Here is a 15,291-nt window from a genome sequence, read left to right on the forward strand (position 1 = left end):
AAATTACTTGTACCTGATGATGACAAAACTTTGTCAAAACGTTGTACATTTGCTGTTATGTTAAACTTATATTAAAGTTTTTTCTTCATTACCCATTCAAGCCGACTCCAACCATTATTAGTCTCAAAGTGGGTTCCTTGTCATCGAACTTATAATATATGTTTTGACAGATTCAAAGTATAGTCTTATTACTCTTGAGAATTCTTGTTGTAAACACTTTAAGCTACATACATAAGCTGATAAATTCCACAGCCTGTTGTTAGCATAAATGTTTTCACTGATTCTAAGTGCAGTGTGATTACTCCGTATTTTCCAAGAAAATGTTGTACAATATATAATCCGATACATTAGAGATCCTATTTTCGGAGCAGGGGTCAAGTCATGTATCTCTTCATGTATGCTTTGTTGGTTTTGAGGGTATTGTATTTATGGTGTCATGTAAACAGTCTACTGACACAAGCAGCGATATACTGCTTTATTTTCAATGGGTTTGTAGTTTAGTCATTGACAGTAAAATAAATGTGAAATGTTTAGCAATTGAAACTCTCAAAGGAAGTACTTTGAAACTTCATGACCAATGATAAAGAAAAAAGGGCACAGCTGCTCATTTTATTTCTGATTTTACAACTTTTCATTATACTTTGATGATTGGACTACAGGCTGAAGAATCAACTATATCATTGACATAAAGGTAATAACAGATAAAATATAGTTTGTTCTAGTTATAAGTCACTCTTTACAAATATACCACTTGACAAAACCATAATCTTTGTTTGAACCTTGTGCTTGTTAAAAATGAAATTGTACAAGATACAATTAAAGATGTTTTAAAAACACTTTTACCCTTTGTATAATCACACTTTGTATTTAATGGAAAAATCTATCAACAGTTTGATGGAGTGGATTTGGGCTCCAACCTTTCTAGCCTTTTTTCTCTGCTTCAGTGAAAAATTTGTATTACCATCCTGTCCTGAACATTGTACTACTGTGTATTCTAGGAGATATGTGGACAACATTTTTGTGGTGTTTAAGAACCTTGAGTCAGTATTTGATAAGGTACTTACCTACTCTGTTAGCTGTTCTTGTTCAGTGCTGCCCTCTATATGCAAACTTTTTTTTTCTTTACGCATACCACAAACCTTCTGCTCCCCCCTGTTGGAATTGAAAGATTCCATCATATGTCTCATGTAAATAATCATGCGTCACTTCTCCACCAATAGAAGCATGAAATACATGATGCATGTGACTCCCTCTATATTCCTCTACTGAAATATCATTTCTCGTTTGGCAATGCTTGTATTTGGATGTGCTTCTTGGTTGTTTAAAGATTCATGTTCTGCTTAAGTTTCCTCACAAAATGGTTTTCTTTAATTTATGTAATTTTCATTTAGATAGTTTCTTCACTTTAAAATTTTGTCAATTAGTTCTTGTCACATTATTTTTTTTCACTGTTTAAATTTGGTGAATTCTTCTGTACAATGAATTCTGAAGTTCATGTTACCATTTTGGGTGTCACACCAGCAACTAGCGTTCTTTCTCAGGCTTCGGGCGACCTGATGATAGATTTATCTGCTAAGAGATTGAATGTTACATGGGTCAACCTTTGACCCCGAACCTCCCAAACAGGCAGAGCATGTTCAGACTGATAAGAACTTGAATCGTCTATATCTGCCTCCTGATTTTGCTCCTGAGGCAGGAATCAGTTAGGCCTAATGCAATGCTATCTTTGGATTTTGTTTCTCTGGTATGTGACGTTTTATCCCTTTCTCCTTTTTTTTATGAGCCATCCTTCCTTACTACATGACCAATCTTCCCACCCCTGATATTCGGGTTCATGCTGATTAATTTGCCTTGCAATTCAGCAATGGGATTAGCATGCCTCACCCCCTGTGGACTTCAGGTCAGTTAATGCTTTCATACCATTGTACTGACTGTCCTTTTTTTTTTACCAACAGTTGTTAGGTCCCATATTGCCTGTTTGGGGGTGGCTCCTGAATCACCTGTCAGTCTGACCTATACTTAGTTTTCTCGCCTCTGTCTTACCCTTACAACTTTTATGGTAACTTTTTTCTCTACAGATATTCTCTGAGGCTCTCCACAGAAATTCTGAGGGTTTTCTGTGGATACCCTTTTTCTTCTTTCCTCCACACTAACCTGTTTGTTGTCTTTGGCTCTGGCTTTGCATAAGTCTCTTCTCTGTTCTGGGAACCTTTTAGGTCGTGATGCAATTTTGGTTCAGGTCCAATTACCTTTGACTTATATTTGGGACTTATGTATGGCCCCATTTCTGTGGTGATACGTTTTTGACACAATCCCAGAAACACTAAAGCCAAGGGTGGCATTGGTCCAACAACAATCTGCCCTTCCCAATATTCTTGCATGGTTGTCACCATATGCCACCTTTTACCATTTCCTGTCCTTCCCCTTCCCTACACTTACCTGTCCCTTCTTCTCGGGATGCCTCTTTTCATTGTTTTTCAACGACACATCTCACATCGCCAACGGTACCAGTGACTACCCAGTGGGTTTTGGTCTGCAGGGAGCTTGGCTTGCCGATTTTCTTCATCACTGGCATTCCTTTGTCATGGATCAATGAGTTCTTCAGATTTTATCAGAAGGATTCGTAATCCCCCTTCTTTCCCCACCTCCCGTAACTCCTTTCCCGATTTCCTTCCCTCCTCCTCGGGATACCATGACCAGTCAGTGTCTGTCAGAAGCAGTTTGGGAATTGCTATATCACAGGCCATTGAATATGTTCTCCAGCCTTCAACAGGTTTTTATTTCTGACTTTTTGTTGTTCCCAATAAAACTGGGGACTGGAGGCTGGATAGATTTATCTCACTTCATTCACCTGCCTGGGTTTACTATGGAGTCTTTTCTCACCCTGAGGTGGGTGTTTTCTCTGGGTTTATGGATGACCAAAATGCATGTCACCAACACTTATCTCCATTTACATATATCACCTTGGTCTCGTCCTTATCTTTGGTTTGTCCATTTCAGGGTGGTTTATCAATTTTGAGCCTTACCATTTGGGCTTGCTTCATCCCCTTATGTTTTCTGCTCGCCATCTTAATGTTTTGGGGTTGAATTTTCACTATTACATGGATGACTGGGTTCTTCTGGCTCATTTTGAACCAAAGTTGGCCAGCTATAATTGGCTACTCAAATGGGCTGGTTAATCAAAATGGAGAACTCCTTCCTCAGACCTACTCAAAATCTCGTCCATCTGGGTTTTTTTCAATACTTCTATCAGTCGGGCCCAGCCTTCTCCTTTAAGACTTTGTTCTATGGAACTGTTAGTTTGATACACCCTCTCAGTTCTATCATTTAATGCTTGCGAGGTTAAATCGCTTTTGGGGATGTGGTTTTCAATGATATCACTGGTCTCTCTCAGTTGTGCCCATATGACATCTCTTCAGTGGGCTTTTCATGATTAATAGAACCTTGTGCGGGATCCTCTTCTACTCCCATTACCCTTACTCTTACCCTGCAAAATGATCTGTTTTGGTAGTTGGACAAGGCAAATACTTTAGTCGGCATGCTACTTCCTCCCCCTGCATCCAGATCTACATATTTTTATGGACACATGGCTCAACCACCAGGAAGCTTCGGGCTGTTGATCTGTGGATGAAAGTACTCTGCATATCAATGTTCTTAAACTTCTAGCTGTATGTCGGGCATTGAATCACTTCCTTCTTCTTGCCTGACATTGTCTGGTGATGGTTCATTCGGACAATTCTATGGTGGTCACCCAGTCAAAAGATCTATGTTTTTGGATGTTGGATTTCTTATACTGGGCCCACACTCAACATATTCATCTCCTTGCATGTCATGTGATGGGTGCTTTCAGTGTTTTTGTGGATCATCTTTCCCGCCCCAACCAGATATATCTGACAGAGTAGTACTTAGATCCACTTGCTTTCAGGGAGCTTTGCACATGGTGGGGTTCTCTCCATGTGGATGCATTTGGCAAGAGCCTCAGTCACAAGTTATCTTTCTTTTGCTTGCAGGTACCTCAGGCTCTGGTAGTCGATGCCTTCAGCCAAGATTGGTCCCACAAATATCTTTATGTTTATACTCCTATCCAATTACTTCCTCGGGTGATATCTCCCATCCATACCACTCATTGTTGGATCTTCTGATTGCTCCTTATTGGCCAACTCAGTCGTGGTTCTGTGATAACAGTACCTGCTACTCTCTCCTCCTCTTCCATCGTCTCCCTATATTTTTGCGTCAACCTTGTTCACCGGTCCTACATCCTGCCATTCAAGTCCTGCATCTTCACACCTGGCTTTTATCTAGTCCTTGGCAAGGAGATCCAGTTTTATTTTTGCTGCTTCCATTCATCCTTCTTCTATAGAGGTGTATCAGTGAAAGTGGAAGGTGTTTTACAGTTGGTCTAGAACTTTGGGATTACTTACTGATCAGCCTACTGTGGCTCGGATGGCAGAATTTCTCACTTGGCTTTTTGACCAGGGGTCCTTGATTTCCTTGCTCGGGCAGCTTTATCCCATACCTTTTGTTTTCCCTGAAACTGTAGAGATTTTACTTCACCTGTCCTTACCATCTTACTGCATTCCTTCAGGTTGCATCACCCTCCCAAATGAATTAACGTTCCAGATTGGGATGTTAATGTGGTACTTCATTTCCTCACTTTACCTCTGTTTGAACTACTTTCCTCGTGTTCCATGTTACACCTTTCCCTTAAAACATATTTCCTTCTCCTCTTAGCCTGTGGTCTTCAATGGTCAGATTTGTTTGCTACTTTATCACCCTACCTATCTTCTCCTTTATCTGGATCATTCTTTCCTCCCAAAGACCTTGGTGGCTTGGGAGAGTAGCTCCTCCTTTTCCCTTCCTTCCATTTCTCATCTTTACCCTCAGCCTGATTGGGATAGGCTCTGTGTCTGGTCAGAGCTCATCATTATAATATTGCCCCTATGGCTTCTTTCCGTGGTACCTGTTCCCAACTTTTTATCCCCTGGCAGTCTTCCTCCATTCGTGAACTTTCACCTTCAACCCTTACTAATTGGGTTTGACTTTTGATCCAATTGACTTATTCCTCCTTGCCTTCTTCCTTGTGAAATTGGTTCCCATATTCTTCTCATCAGATTAGACACCTCACTTTTTCCATTGCTTCTTGTTTTTGTCATTCATTGGAAGAAATTCTACAATCAGGCATGTGGATCATACCCAATACATTCATCTCCCTTTATCTACAACATATCGCAATTTCTTCTTTGTATGATTCTCGTCTTACACCTGTGGTTGTTCTTCAAACTTCACTGTGACTCTGACTAGTAAGTTTCTATTCCTACTTTCTTTTCTTTTCAGGGCCCATTTTCTTCATTCCTCAGTATATGGATCCCGCTCTGTGGTGAATGGTGCCTGACCAGGTATTCTTTAACTTGAAATCCACATTATACAGCCATGTCAACTCGAGCTTTATATTCCATGGCTTTGCAATGCTCACTGTTGAGATTGGGTGTTCCACAAGATCATTTGCTTCATAAGCATGCACATCCCAGACTGTACCACCCATGGACTGTGTGGATAAAGCAGAAGGGGATAGCTGCCCATCCCTGCCATGCCTGTAGGCAATAGATCATTATGGTCTGCTTTTCAAAATAGGGTTTTATGACACTCATTGCACTGTCTCAGGTGATGATGTTCCTCCAGACTCTCCACCCTTCTTTCTTCTAGTGGAGTATCACTTTCCAATTCCAACTTACTTGGGTGGACGATTGTGGAGGCACCCTCCTGAATGGGTTCCACTCAAAGATGGCTATAACCATTCAGTGCAGAGTAGGGCAGTGGTATTCTGCAGATGTATTTGATGTAATGTCCTCCTCTTTGTGATATGCAATTATGAAGGCATGATATGTCCAAATACAGTTCACCCCTTCAATATGGATTCCTCATCCTTCCCTCTCATAGATGTCAGCACCCCAAGGCTGGGTTTTGGATTTAGAGAAGAACCAATCAACATAAGTCCTCGCACATGTTTCAGGTTGTCTGTTTTCCTCCCTCGATTTTCCTCTGTCTGTGTTGTGGGTCACAGAAGTGGTACGTGGAATTGTTACAGCTCTGTCATTTGGCTCTCCCTCATCCTATCTTAATACAGGGATGTTTTTGCCTTTTGTATGGCTCTGGTAAGTTTCTCGGTGGGGGAGTTGATTGCATGTGATAGACATCCTTTCACTACTGGATGTCAGGTGATAATACTTGTGTCATACCTGGGAGATGGCATGATTCTCAATTCCTTGGTCTCTTGGGTTTGAGGTGAAGGTGGTATAATCTTCATTTCTACCCCTGCGTGGATGTCGGTTCCCAGTGGCATGGGTTTTGAATGTAGTTGACTTACCGAGTACAGTCTGTCGTGCCCTAGCCACTTTACATCTGGGGGCACATCCATTGTTTTACCCACTTTTCTATTCGTAGGATTGAGTTATATTTATTTTATATGGTTAGAATCACGATTCTGATACAGTTCTCTCCAACTTAGATCTGCTTCTCTCCTTTTCTGCCCTTATCTTCTCCTCATTTCATAGAGGGGTGAAGAGTATACCTAGTTCACAAGTGGTGCAGTTCCCCTCATCTGATCTTCAGATCTGACTCTCTCATTTCCAGGGGTATCCTTCAGACACTTTCTGGGTGTACTTGTATCATTCCCTCGCACTGGTCCCCCCTCCTATTCAATGTGGGATTCTAGCTAATTGTGTGAGATGAGGTGAGTACCATATCGGAAGTTATAATTTTCCTATACTGAAAATGTATTTCCAATGGTACTTACCTCCTCTCACAAAATTAGCTATTCTCGTTCAGTGTTGCCCTCTATATAAAATTTTTCTTTACGCATGCCACAAGCCTTCTGCTCCACCCTATTGGAATTGAAAGATTCTAACGTGTCAAATCATCATGTGTCACTTCTCCACTAATAGGAGCATGACATGCTCACGTGATGCATGTGACTCCCTCTACCAAACTATCACTTCAAATTCTGGTAGAGGACTGAAGCACCAGAGAAAAGTGGGGATGAAAGGTGGGAAGTGTGAGGAGATCAAAGATCAAATCAAGTGACAGCATTTGAAAGCTTTCCTAAAGAAACAGGTGGCCAAAAGAATTTTTTTTAAATTGCCTTATTAAAAATGCTCCTAATTGTATCTTTATTGTGTACATAGTGATCGACTGTCCAACCTTGAAAAAAAGAAAAAGAAATTACAACTTTAAATGTATTATGTTAAAAAAAGACCCATATCATGCTGGTGGAATTATTTAAAATATATCAGCTCATGGTTTGACACACATGCTTTCATCGAATGTGTTTCAGATTTTAGCACTTGCACTGTGTCACTTTTGATATTTGTCTAAAATCACAAAATATTAGCTTTTCCTGTCGATAAAGATGTATACACTCCCCCGTTAGTTAGAGGTGCAACAGGAAGTCTGTTATAACAATTGCCCACCTTTATGATTCTTGTTTTTCAACCATTTGCTTCCTACTAAAAAAATCCCAAATATCTAGTTTTTCTCATTCAGAAACAATCATGTTTGTTGAACCACAACTAACTTTAAGGTAACTTCTTGGAACTATACATATTCATAAATAATGGGACTGTCAAGTGATGAAATGGAATGTTCTATAGCTGTCCAATAGGTTTGTTATTTTTGTAAATATTTGTATATAACTGTTTACCACTTTCAACTTATAGTAACATCTTCGACAGTGACATGCGCAATTCAAAGAATTGGCAAATCCTCCCTATTGGAAAGTAATGGGACATTCCAAATTTCCAATTGCTCTGTTGCCAACGCACCCTTTGGCGACCTCCCCAAACAATGAGCTAATACATAGTGATTTAGGAAAAATGTTATAAAATACAGTCTTTTTTTTTTATTTTAGCAAGCATCTATTTTATAAAATTTTTTGATTTTGTAGTGATATAAAGCTGTTATTGACTTATTTGTTAAAAAAGTGGGGACACACACGTTTTAATAAGAGACCCAATTGTAATGAAACTTTGTAAAGAACTTCCCCTTATGTTGTTGAAAAATCATTCCAAGTTTCTTCCAAATCTTAAACTGTGGAGTAGTTTTGTGGACAGATGACCACTCATATATATTTCTATAAAACTCATTTAAGTGGTCTGAAATAAAATGGTTTGACTTTTGTGTATTTTTTTTTCCATGAAGTATGAGTTCACAACAAAATAAATTGAGAAATGTTGATATCTTTAGTTAAAAAATTAAGTATGAGCCCTGATGAAGTATGTTGGACTTAAAAGTTGTTTTCAGAAAACTATAGTTGCATTTACCATACAGTGTATGTACTTATTACCTGTATACATTTATTATTGTTATTTTTTTCACATAAATATTTGATACATAGTCATAACACAGAATTTTTAGAATTGTTAGCAAAGCAAGTCAAGACTAGATTGTAATCAGGAATGTATGGTCATTTTCATCTATGTTTTTCATACTCTACTAGGGCAACAAAGGAGGTGTAGCTGTTCGTTTTGATCTTCATAGCACATCAGTCTGTTTCATCAACTGTCATTTAGCAGCTCACGTAGAAGAATTTGAAAGGAGAAACCAAGATTACAGTGACATTTGTGCTCGTTTAGTATTTAATCAGTTTAAACCACCAAAGTTTATCAAGGATCATCAACAAATATACTGGCTAGGTGACATGAACTATCGAATTATGGATCTTGACACAGACCAAGTTAAAGGTTTGATTGACAAGCAGTGCTACCCCACTCTCTTGGAGCATGATCAGGTAAGTATTTTATTTAGAACTCTAGATTTACATTAATGTTTCAAGCCCTATTGATCTTGGTCCTAACTTCATTTTCCTAAGGAAGAGCAATATTTTAACAATAGAAACAAACATTGAAAAGTCCAGCAAAAATATAATCTGGGTGAAGGAAAATTAACATGATCACTGGTTACTCAGACTGTAATGTCTGCCCACTAGTGTGTACGTTCTTTAAACTAGATAAAGATGATTTTAATTTGAGAATTTTGTGAAGATTAAATATATTTAGGAATTGAAGTTATGACTTAATTTGGTGTAAATAATCACAATATTTATATATGTGTTGAATTGCATACATAATTGTAGATTGGACAGATAAAATGTATTAATAAAACTTTTATTTGGAGAAATATGTAATGTATTAGTTGACAGGAGAAAATAATTGTATTGTAGCATTCTAGATAACAACAGCTGTCAAGTTGAACTAGATGGTATATTCAGTGTTACAATGTGTTATCTACATTGACAAAGCCTAATCTGTTCATCAGTAGTTTTTGTGATGAAAGATCACAATAAGGATGGTTATAGTTTCAGCCACATCTTTATTTTCTGTCTCTACACATGTTTGTAGTATGAAGAGTGTATAATATCATTTCAACTTTAGGTGCTATATGTTTAATTGCATCACCAATGGGGCCTTTTACTATATAATAACAGATCAGTGGACTGTAATAGTCTGCAGTTGAAATGCTACCATACACTTTTGAAAACCAGTATAAGTCTGGTAAAGAAAGATGTAATCAAAATTAACAGTTTAAAGTGGTATTGTATCACACCAACTACCTATTAAAAGACCATGTTTCACCAACTTAAGCCTTATATACACCATTTATATCAGTCTCATAAATTAATGATTATTTATAAAGAGCTTTTTGACTGAGGCATTGTGTTATAACCCAAAAAACCTGATGATCATTGGCATCAGCAGCAGCTGTATGCAATATAACATTACAAACAACAAGAGACAGTTTGGTCTTTCAAGATTTTTCTTTCACACCTATGGTTATAAAAGTAGCATAAGTGTAAAAAAATAGAAACTTGTTAGGTTAGATTAGAAAAGATAATGAAAAATAATATATCATAAAGTATGCTCGTGAGCAGCTTGTGCTTTACATCATTCAATGTGATAACGTGAGCTATGTTTTCGTCAAGTGATTTACAACTTTTGTGACAGAATTATTAGTTAGGCACTGTTCATAGGTCAATAAAACAATAAAATTAAGTATCTTAACTTGAAAATAACTTTGTACTTGGACAGACAACACTCTGATTCCAAATATACTTGGACAAATCTTTAGTAAAACTATTTAAGTAAAAAAGCTTGCCAAATTTTGTAAAGATACACAAAATGTATTAAAAGTTACAGTATGGAAACTCTGATGGTTACTTTGTGTTTATAAGGTTGGTCACATCGATTGACGCCACATGGAAAGTTAAAAAAATCAAAGTCATTTATCCTGTTGATTCCCTAAGTAATCTTATAAACCTTTGTCATGTCTTATCTGTCTTGTCTCCAGAAAAAAAATAAGTTTAGAGATTTTAATCTATCTCCATAAAATAACATTTTTATCCAAAGAATCATCCTAATAGTCCTGCTTTGAACCCTTTCCAATAAGTCTGTATCCTTTCTTAGATAAGACCAAATCTTCACACAATATTCCCAGTGAGGCCTTAACTAGTAATTTGTATAAAAGTACCTATTTTGATTTGTAACCAATGTATCTGTAAGTATAACCTACATTTCTGTTAGCTTTAGAACTAGTAAAAGTAATGTTTCAATGGTTTGAGTAACCATTATGTCAATATTATTTTCTTCAGTCATGCTATTGAGTGATTATAGAACTTCATTAAACATGTCATCCAAATTATAATAACCCAAATGCATTACCTTGCATGTAATATAATTAAAGGCCATTTGTTAGCTATTTATCCAAGTTACCAGTTGATCAAAAACGTTGTGTATTACCTAAACATTCTTAATACAATTAGAAATATTCAAGATTTTAATGTCATTGACAAAACTGTACTAATTTACTGGTCATGTCTTTTTAAATATCATTAATGTAAATAAAAAAGCACTGGTTTTTCAGACACATCACTAAGTAACAAAGGTCCTGTTTGATTGGATTCTGATAATGCCTTCTTTTGGTTTCTCTTTCTCTCTCTATCCCAGCCACCCTGGGATGTTTTGTTAATAACAGTTGTAAAGTTGTTTCAAGAATACCAATTGGTAGGTGGGAAATCGTTGATGTTATTAATTAAGTTTTTTAGTTGTTTCAAGAATACCAATTGGTAGGTGAGAAATCGTTGATGTTATTAATTAAGTTTTTTTTTTGAAGGGATATATATTCACAAAATGAAACAGTACATAAAGTTAAAATACTCAATCTTAAAGAAACACATGAATGTTTGAAATAAGTGTAACACTTAAAGCTTGTGAAATTGGTAGCACTGTAAAGGAAGGTAACTGCTACTATAGGCAATGAGCTGTAATGGCGTGATACCACAAAAGTATTAAATGTGTGCAATTTGCACTTATATGTACAGTCTTCTAAGTATGCTAACTTCATAGAATGGTATGCTAGGCTTAAAATATCAATGATAAAATATATATTATTGAATATTAACTCTTTAAACCCACAATTGTTTGCACATTCTGCCACTTATTTTCATGATGTCCTAATAATTATCACTATACCTTATAAAAGGGGATAATAACATAGTTTGGATTAGTTTTCAGCCAAAGAGACATAAATGTTATCAGGTGCTGTCACTGTCCGATCGGTAAGTTGGAATTTTTGGGTGGACGCAGGTAGCATCCACTCAGGTTTAAGGAGTTAAAAAGATAATCATAAAGAAAAGTGTTCCTGATTATTAGGACTGTGTGTTAATTTTTTTATATATTTACTGTTTTACAAGCTTACGATACAACATGGATTTAAGAGGGTATTTGTTGGCTGTATAGAAGGGCCTGTAAGATTTCCTCCAACCTACAAGTATGATCCAGGTACTAATGACTGGGATTCAAGGTGAGACATTTTGTCACAGTATGTTAGATTGTTCATGTATATATTTACGAAAAGTTTCAGCTATTTCCAGGTTTATTAATATAGTTTTATAGCATTTATTCTGTGTAGTCTAAATGCAGAATGCATAGTGTGATAAATTGTAGAATTATGGCATGTAAGCTATTATAGATAGAGTTATTAGGTTTAATTCTAACTTAGTTTCAAGAGAAGAGATAATGAGTAAAAACAACATACAATGTAAAGGTAACTGAAACAGAATGAGAATTTAAGATTGCAAAAACATTTTCATCCAGCGAGGCCATTGATAGGTGATATCATCTGGTGCTTCTTTATAAATATTTGTGATGTTGAAATTAGCTTGTGTTATTTTTTTTTCTATGTACTCTTCCCTACGGTCTCAATCTACAAGGAGTCCTGTATAGTACACAGTCTGTATCAGCTGGAACTTGTGAAATTAACTCACTATCACCCAAGATTTGCAAGTTATGTATAGTCCCTGGGGATATCCTGATGTATGGACAACTGTTTTGTTTTAGAAAATATTGGCCAATATTGAGTTGATAAATCTCATCATATCATCATAATTTGTAAGTTCAGTGAATGTATTAAGAGAAAAAAAAGTTTCTTATTCAAAAAAATGTTTTGCTGAAACAATGAAACTTTGAAAGTGTTTACAAAATTGTTTTAGTGCAAGCAGACAAGAATTTTTTCAAAATGAAACTTGAAATTTTTTTTCCCAAGAGAATCAAGCTAACTTTTCATTTGCTGAAGTTAAAAGAAGTTACTTTTGATACTTGAAAAAAAGCAGTCTGGGGTTATCATTGGGGGAACAGGAGCTGTTGAGTATGTTCTGGAATGAGCCTGTTCCTGTTTGATTTAGTGGTATCTCCTGAATTAGAGAGATGCTCACTTGGAACAGAGCTTTGTGGCTGGCTCAGGTACTTACAGGCAACTTTTGTTGCTGATTATACATTCCAACATACCAAAGGAGCTTCACCTTTATTTATTCTTGTAAGACTGAATTCTGAAAAAGAAAAAAAAACATGATGCTTGTGGACATTTTCTTCACAAAAGTAACAGATTATAGCATAGTGTTGTGTATGATAGTTTGCATATTGCCACTATTAGCTATCAAATTGAAATTATGTTTAATCTTTGACATGAGACTTTTCTTTAGGGGGCTAAGCTTTTCATCATCACTTTCTCAGCACTTAGCTCTTTTGCTAAGAACAAAGTTTATGGACCTTGAGGCTGAAATTATGAAAAATGCATTGTGTATTACTGGTTCTAAGATTACTTTCTAAGTGCATTATTAATGGTAGGCCTACAGGAGAAATTTATTAATATGCAGTGGGAGTGGGACTAAACTTCTTCAGTGGGAATTTCTGGATATTGTACCTCCACAGAGACTGTTGATATTTGTAATGTTTCAGTGAATATCATTGATACTCCTTAGAAGAGAATTATTGTTATTTCTTCCTCAAGCCACAGTTTTGCTCAAAGGTGAATATCCTGTGCAAGATACTTCAGCTTGAAACATGGATCCAGCAGTCTAGCCAGCATCAACTTTCTGTTGTTCTGATAAGTTTGGAACCACACACCAACTGATTCTCACAAAGTATTCATCATTTCTTTTACTCCACAGGAGTCAAGTTCATTCTTTTTGGTGTATTTTGGTAGTGAAACAATGGATAATATAATTAATAATGCATTAGCATCATTGCCACCCATTCCTTTGTAAGTTGTTTAAATGGCTCAAGAAAAATAACTGCTATACTTGCAAAGCTCCACTGATTGAGAAAAGAAAAGGAACCTTGTTATCAGTTGCAAAAGCTACAATGGGTCTTATTTCCACATGACCTTGTAATATGTGGTACATTTAGTTCCACTGAGCAGCATTATCATGAATTATTGAATATTGTTCAATTTCAAAATCAGATTATAACTTCCAACTATTTTCAGAGGTTATTGTTGAATGGTTTACATGGCTTACAAAGTCCCTTGTGACTGCTGGCATATCAGTGACTGTCCTGTATGTTTGCCAAATCATCGTTAACACAGAATTGTAAAGTATGAACAGCACATCATTTGCTTCTTTTAATCCTGTGTATTAAACCTGCTGTTATGTTTGAGGAGTTATCAAACACTCTCATGTGGATATTCACAGAATAAACATTCTAGGCTTGTGCCTGCATACGTTTGATGTTTTGATTAATCCAGTGTGAAGCTAGGAAGATGAACAGATGTGCTGTTCAGATGTCGCTAGTGAAGATCATAAATTCTTCTGCATCTGATAGTTCTTGAATAAGCTGGGTAATTTGTTCATAAATATAAGGAACAACTACAGCCTAAAATGCTTTCATTTTGGTGCCTGATATTGTGGCTGGAGATGAAACAGGAGCCTTTAGAAGCCTATGTTCTATACTGTGGAATATGGATACAAGTCCTCTGTCATTATTTGTCTTATGGGCCTGGTTATTTCCCTTGACTGAGCATCCTTTATGTCCCATACCCTCTTCTTCTGTAACATAAAAGGCATGGTATCCTGAATTAAGAGTTTTTCTCTGAAATTAATATGGTTATAATGTAATTCATGTTTGATAAGTTCTTTCCATTTCACTAATCATGTAAATCTGTGATATAATTGCTATGTACAGATTGTTTTATGGAGAATCTTATGTCTGCGTTAACCCTTTCCAGACAGGTCACGGGTGAAAGGAAAAGTCATCACGTTTGTTGACTCATATTCAAAATTTTATTGAACTACTATTTCATGAATTTATGTCAGTAAGTTTTGTATCAAACTGTAGATTATAATTCTTAATTTAAAAGTAAATATAAAAAAACACAGTTAAACATCGATTTTTGTGTGTCATGTGGTATGTTGAATGCAGCACTGGTTCAAATTAGATGTTTGTGATGTCAAAATACTAAGTCTATAGTTTTGTACGAATTATGAACTCAAATTACCAATATTGACAAGTTAGAATATAAAATAAGAACCTCTTATTTTTTCTATTTACTAAGATATTGCTCATGTAATAAATCAAACACAGCGGCACCCTGCCTACGTCTTTCCAATTTTGGAAATGCTCCCTTGTATACACTTACTTTTATATATGACATGAATAACCAATCGGAAGCTCAGAATGTCCCCTAGTGGCTTTCTCAGTCATTTTAACTTGTTTGGCTGCTATATCTTTTTTTCGAACCAAGATTTCAAGCAGGTAGATTGTCTTTTTGTTCTCTAGAAATTTCAAATTTTTTTAGACTGAAATACAGCTTAATTACTAAGCTTGATAAATTATAGTCGAGTTCTGTGGTATTGGTAGAGTAATTTATGATTTTTTGGTTACTTAATTATATATATATATATAAAACCTAAAAAAATTATTTCATTTCGTATCCTCCACGTGCAAAATTTTAAAAGGCTTATCAGCC

General features: G+C 36.2%; 1 protein-coding gene across 4 annotated transcripts in view; it reads left to right on the forward strand.

The window, feature by feature from the left end:
- The window catches only part of LOC106460116 (inositol polyphosphate 5-phosphatase OCRL-1-like), a 143,537-nt gene that overhangs the window by 71,959 nt on the left and 56,287 nt on the right, over window positions 1–15,291 (forward strand). For all 4 annotated transcript variants that reach the window (XM_013919798.2, XM_022386756.1, XM_022386754.1 and 1 more), the window contains 2 exons: window positions 8,492–8,782; window positions 11,741–11,850. In XM_013919798.2, coding sequence (XP_013775252.1) covers window positions 8,492–8,782; window positions 11,741–11,850 — 401 coding nt within the window. The remainder of the gene's footprint in view (window positions 1–8,491; window positions 8,783–11,740; window positions 11,851–15,291) is intronic.

The sequence above is a fragment of the Limulus polyphemus genome, unplaced genomic scaffold, assembly GCF_000517525.1.
Source record: "Limulus polyphemus unplaced genomic scaffold, Limulus_polyphemus-2.1.2 Scaffold712, whole genome shotgun sequence".
Classification (NCBI taxonomy): Eukaryota; Metazoa; Arthropoda; class Merostomata; order Xiphosura; family Limulidae; genus Limulus; species Limulus polyphemus.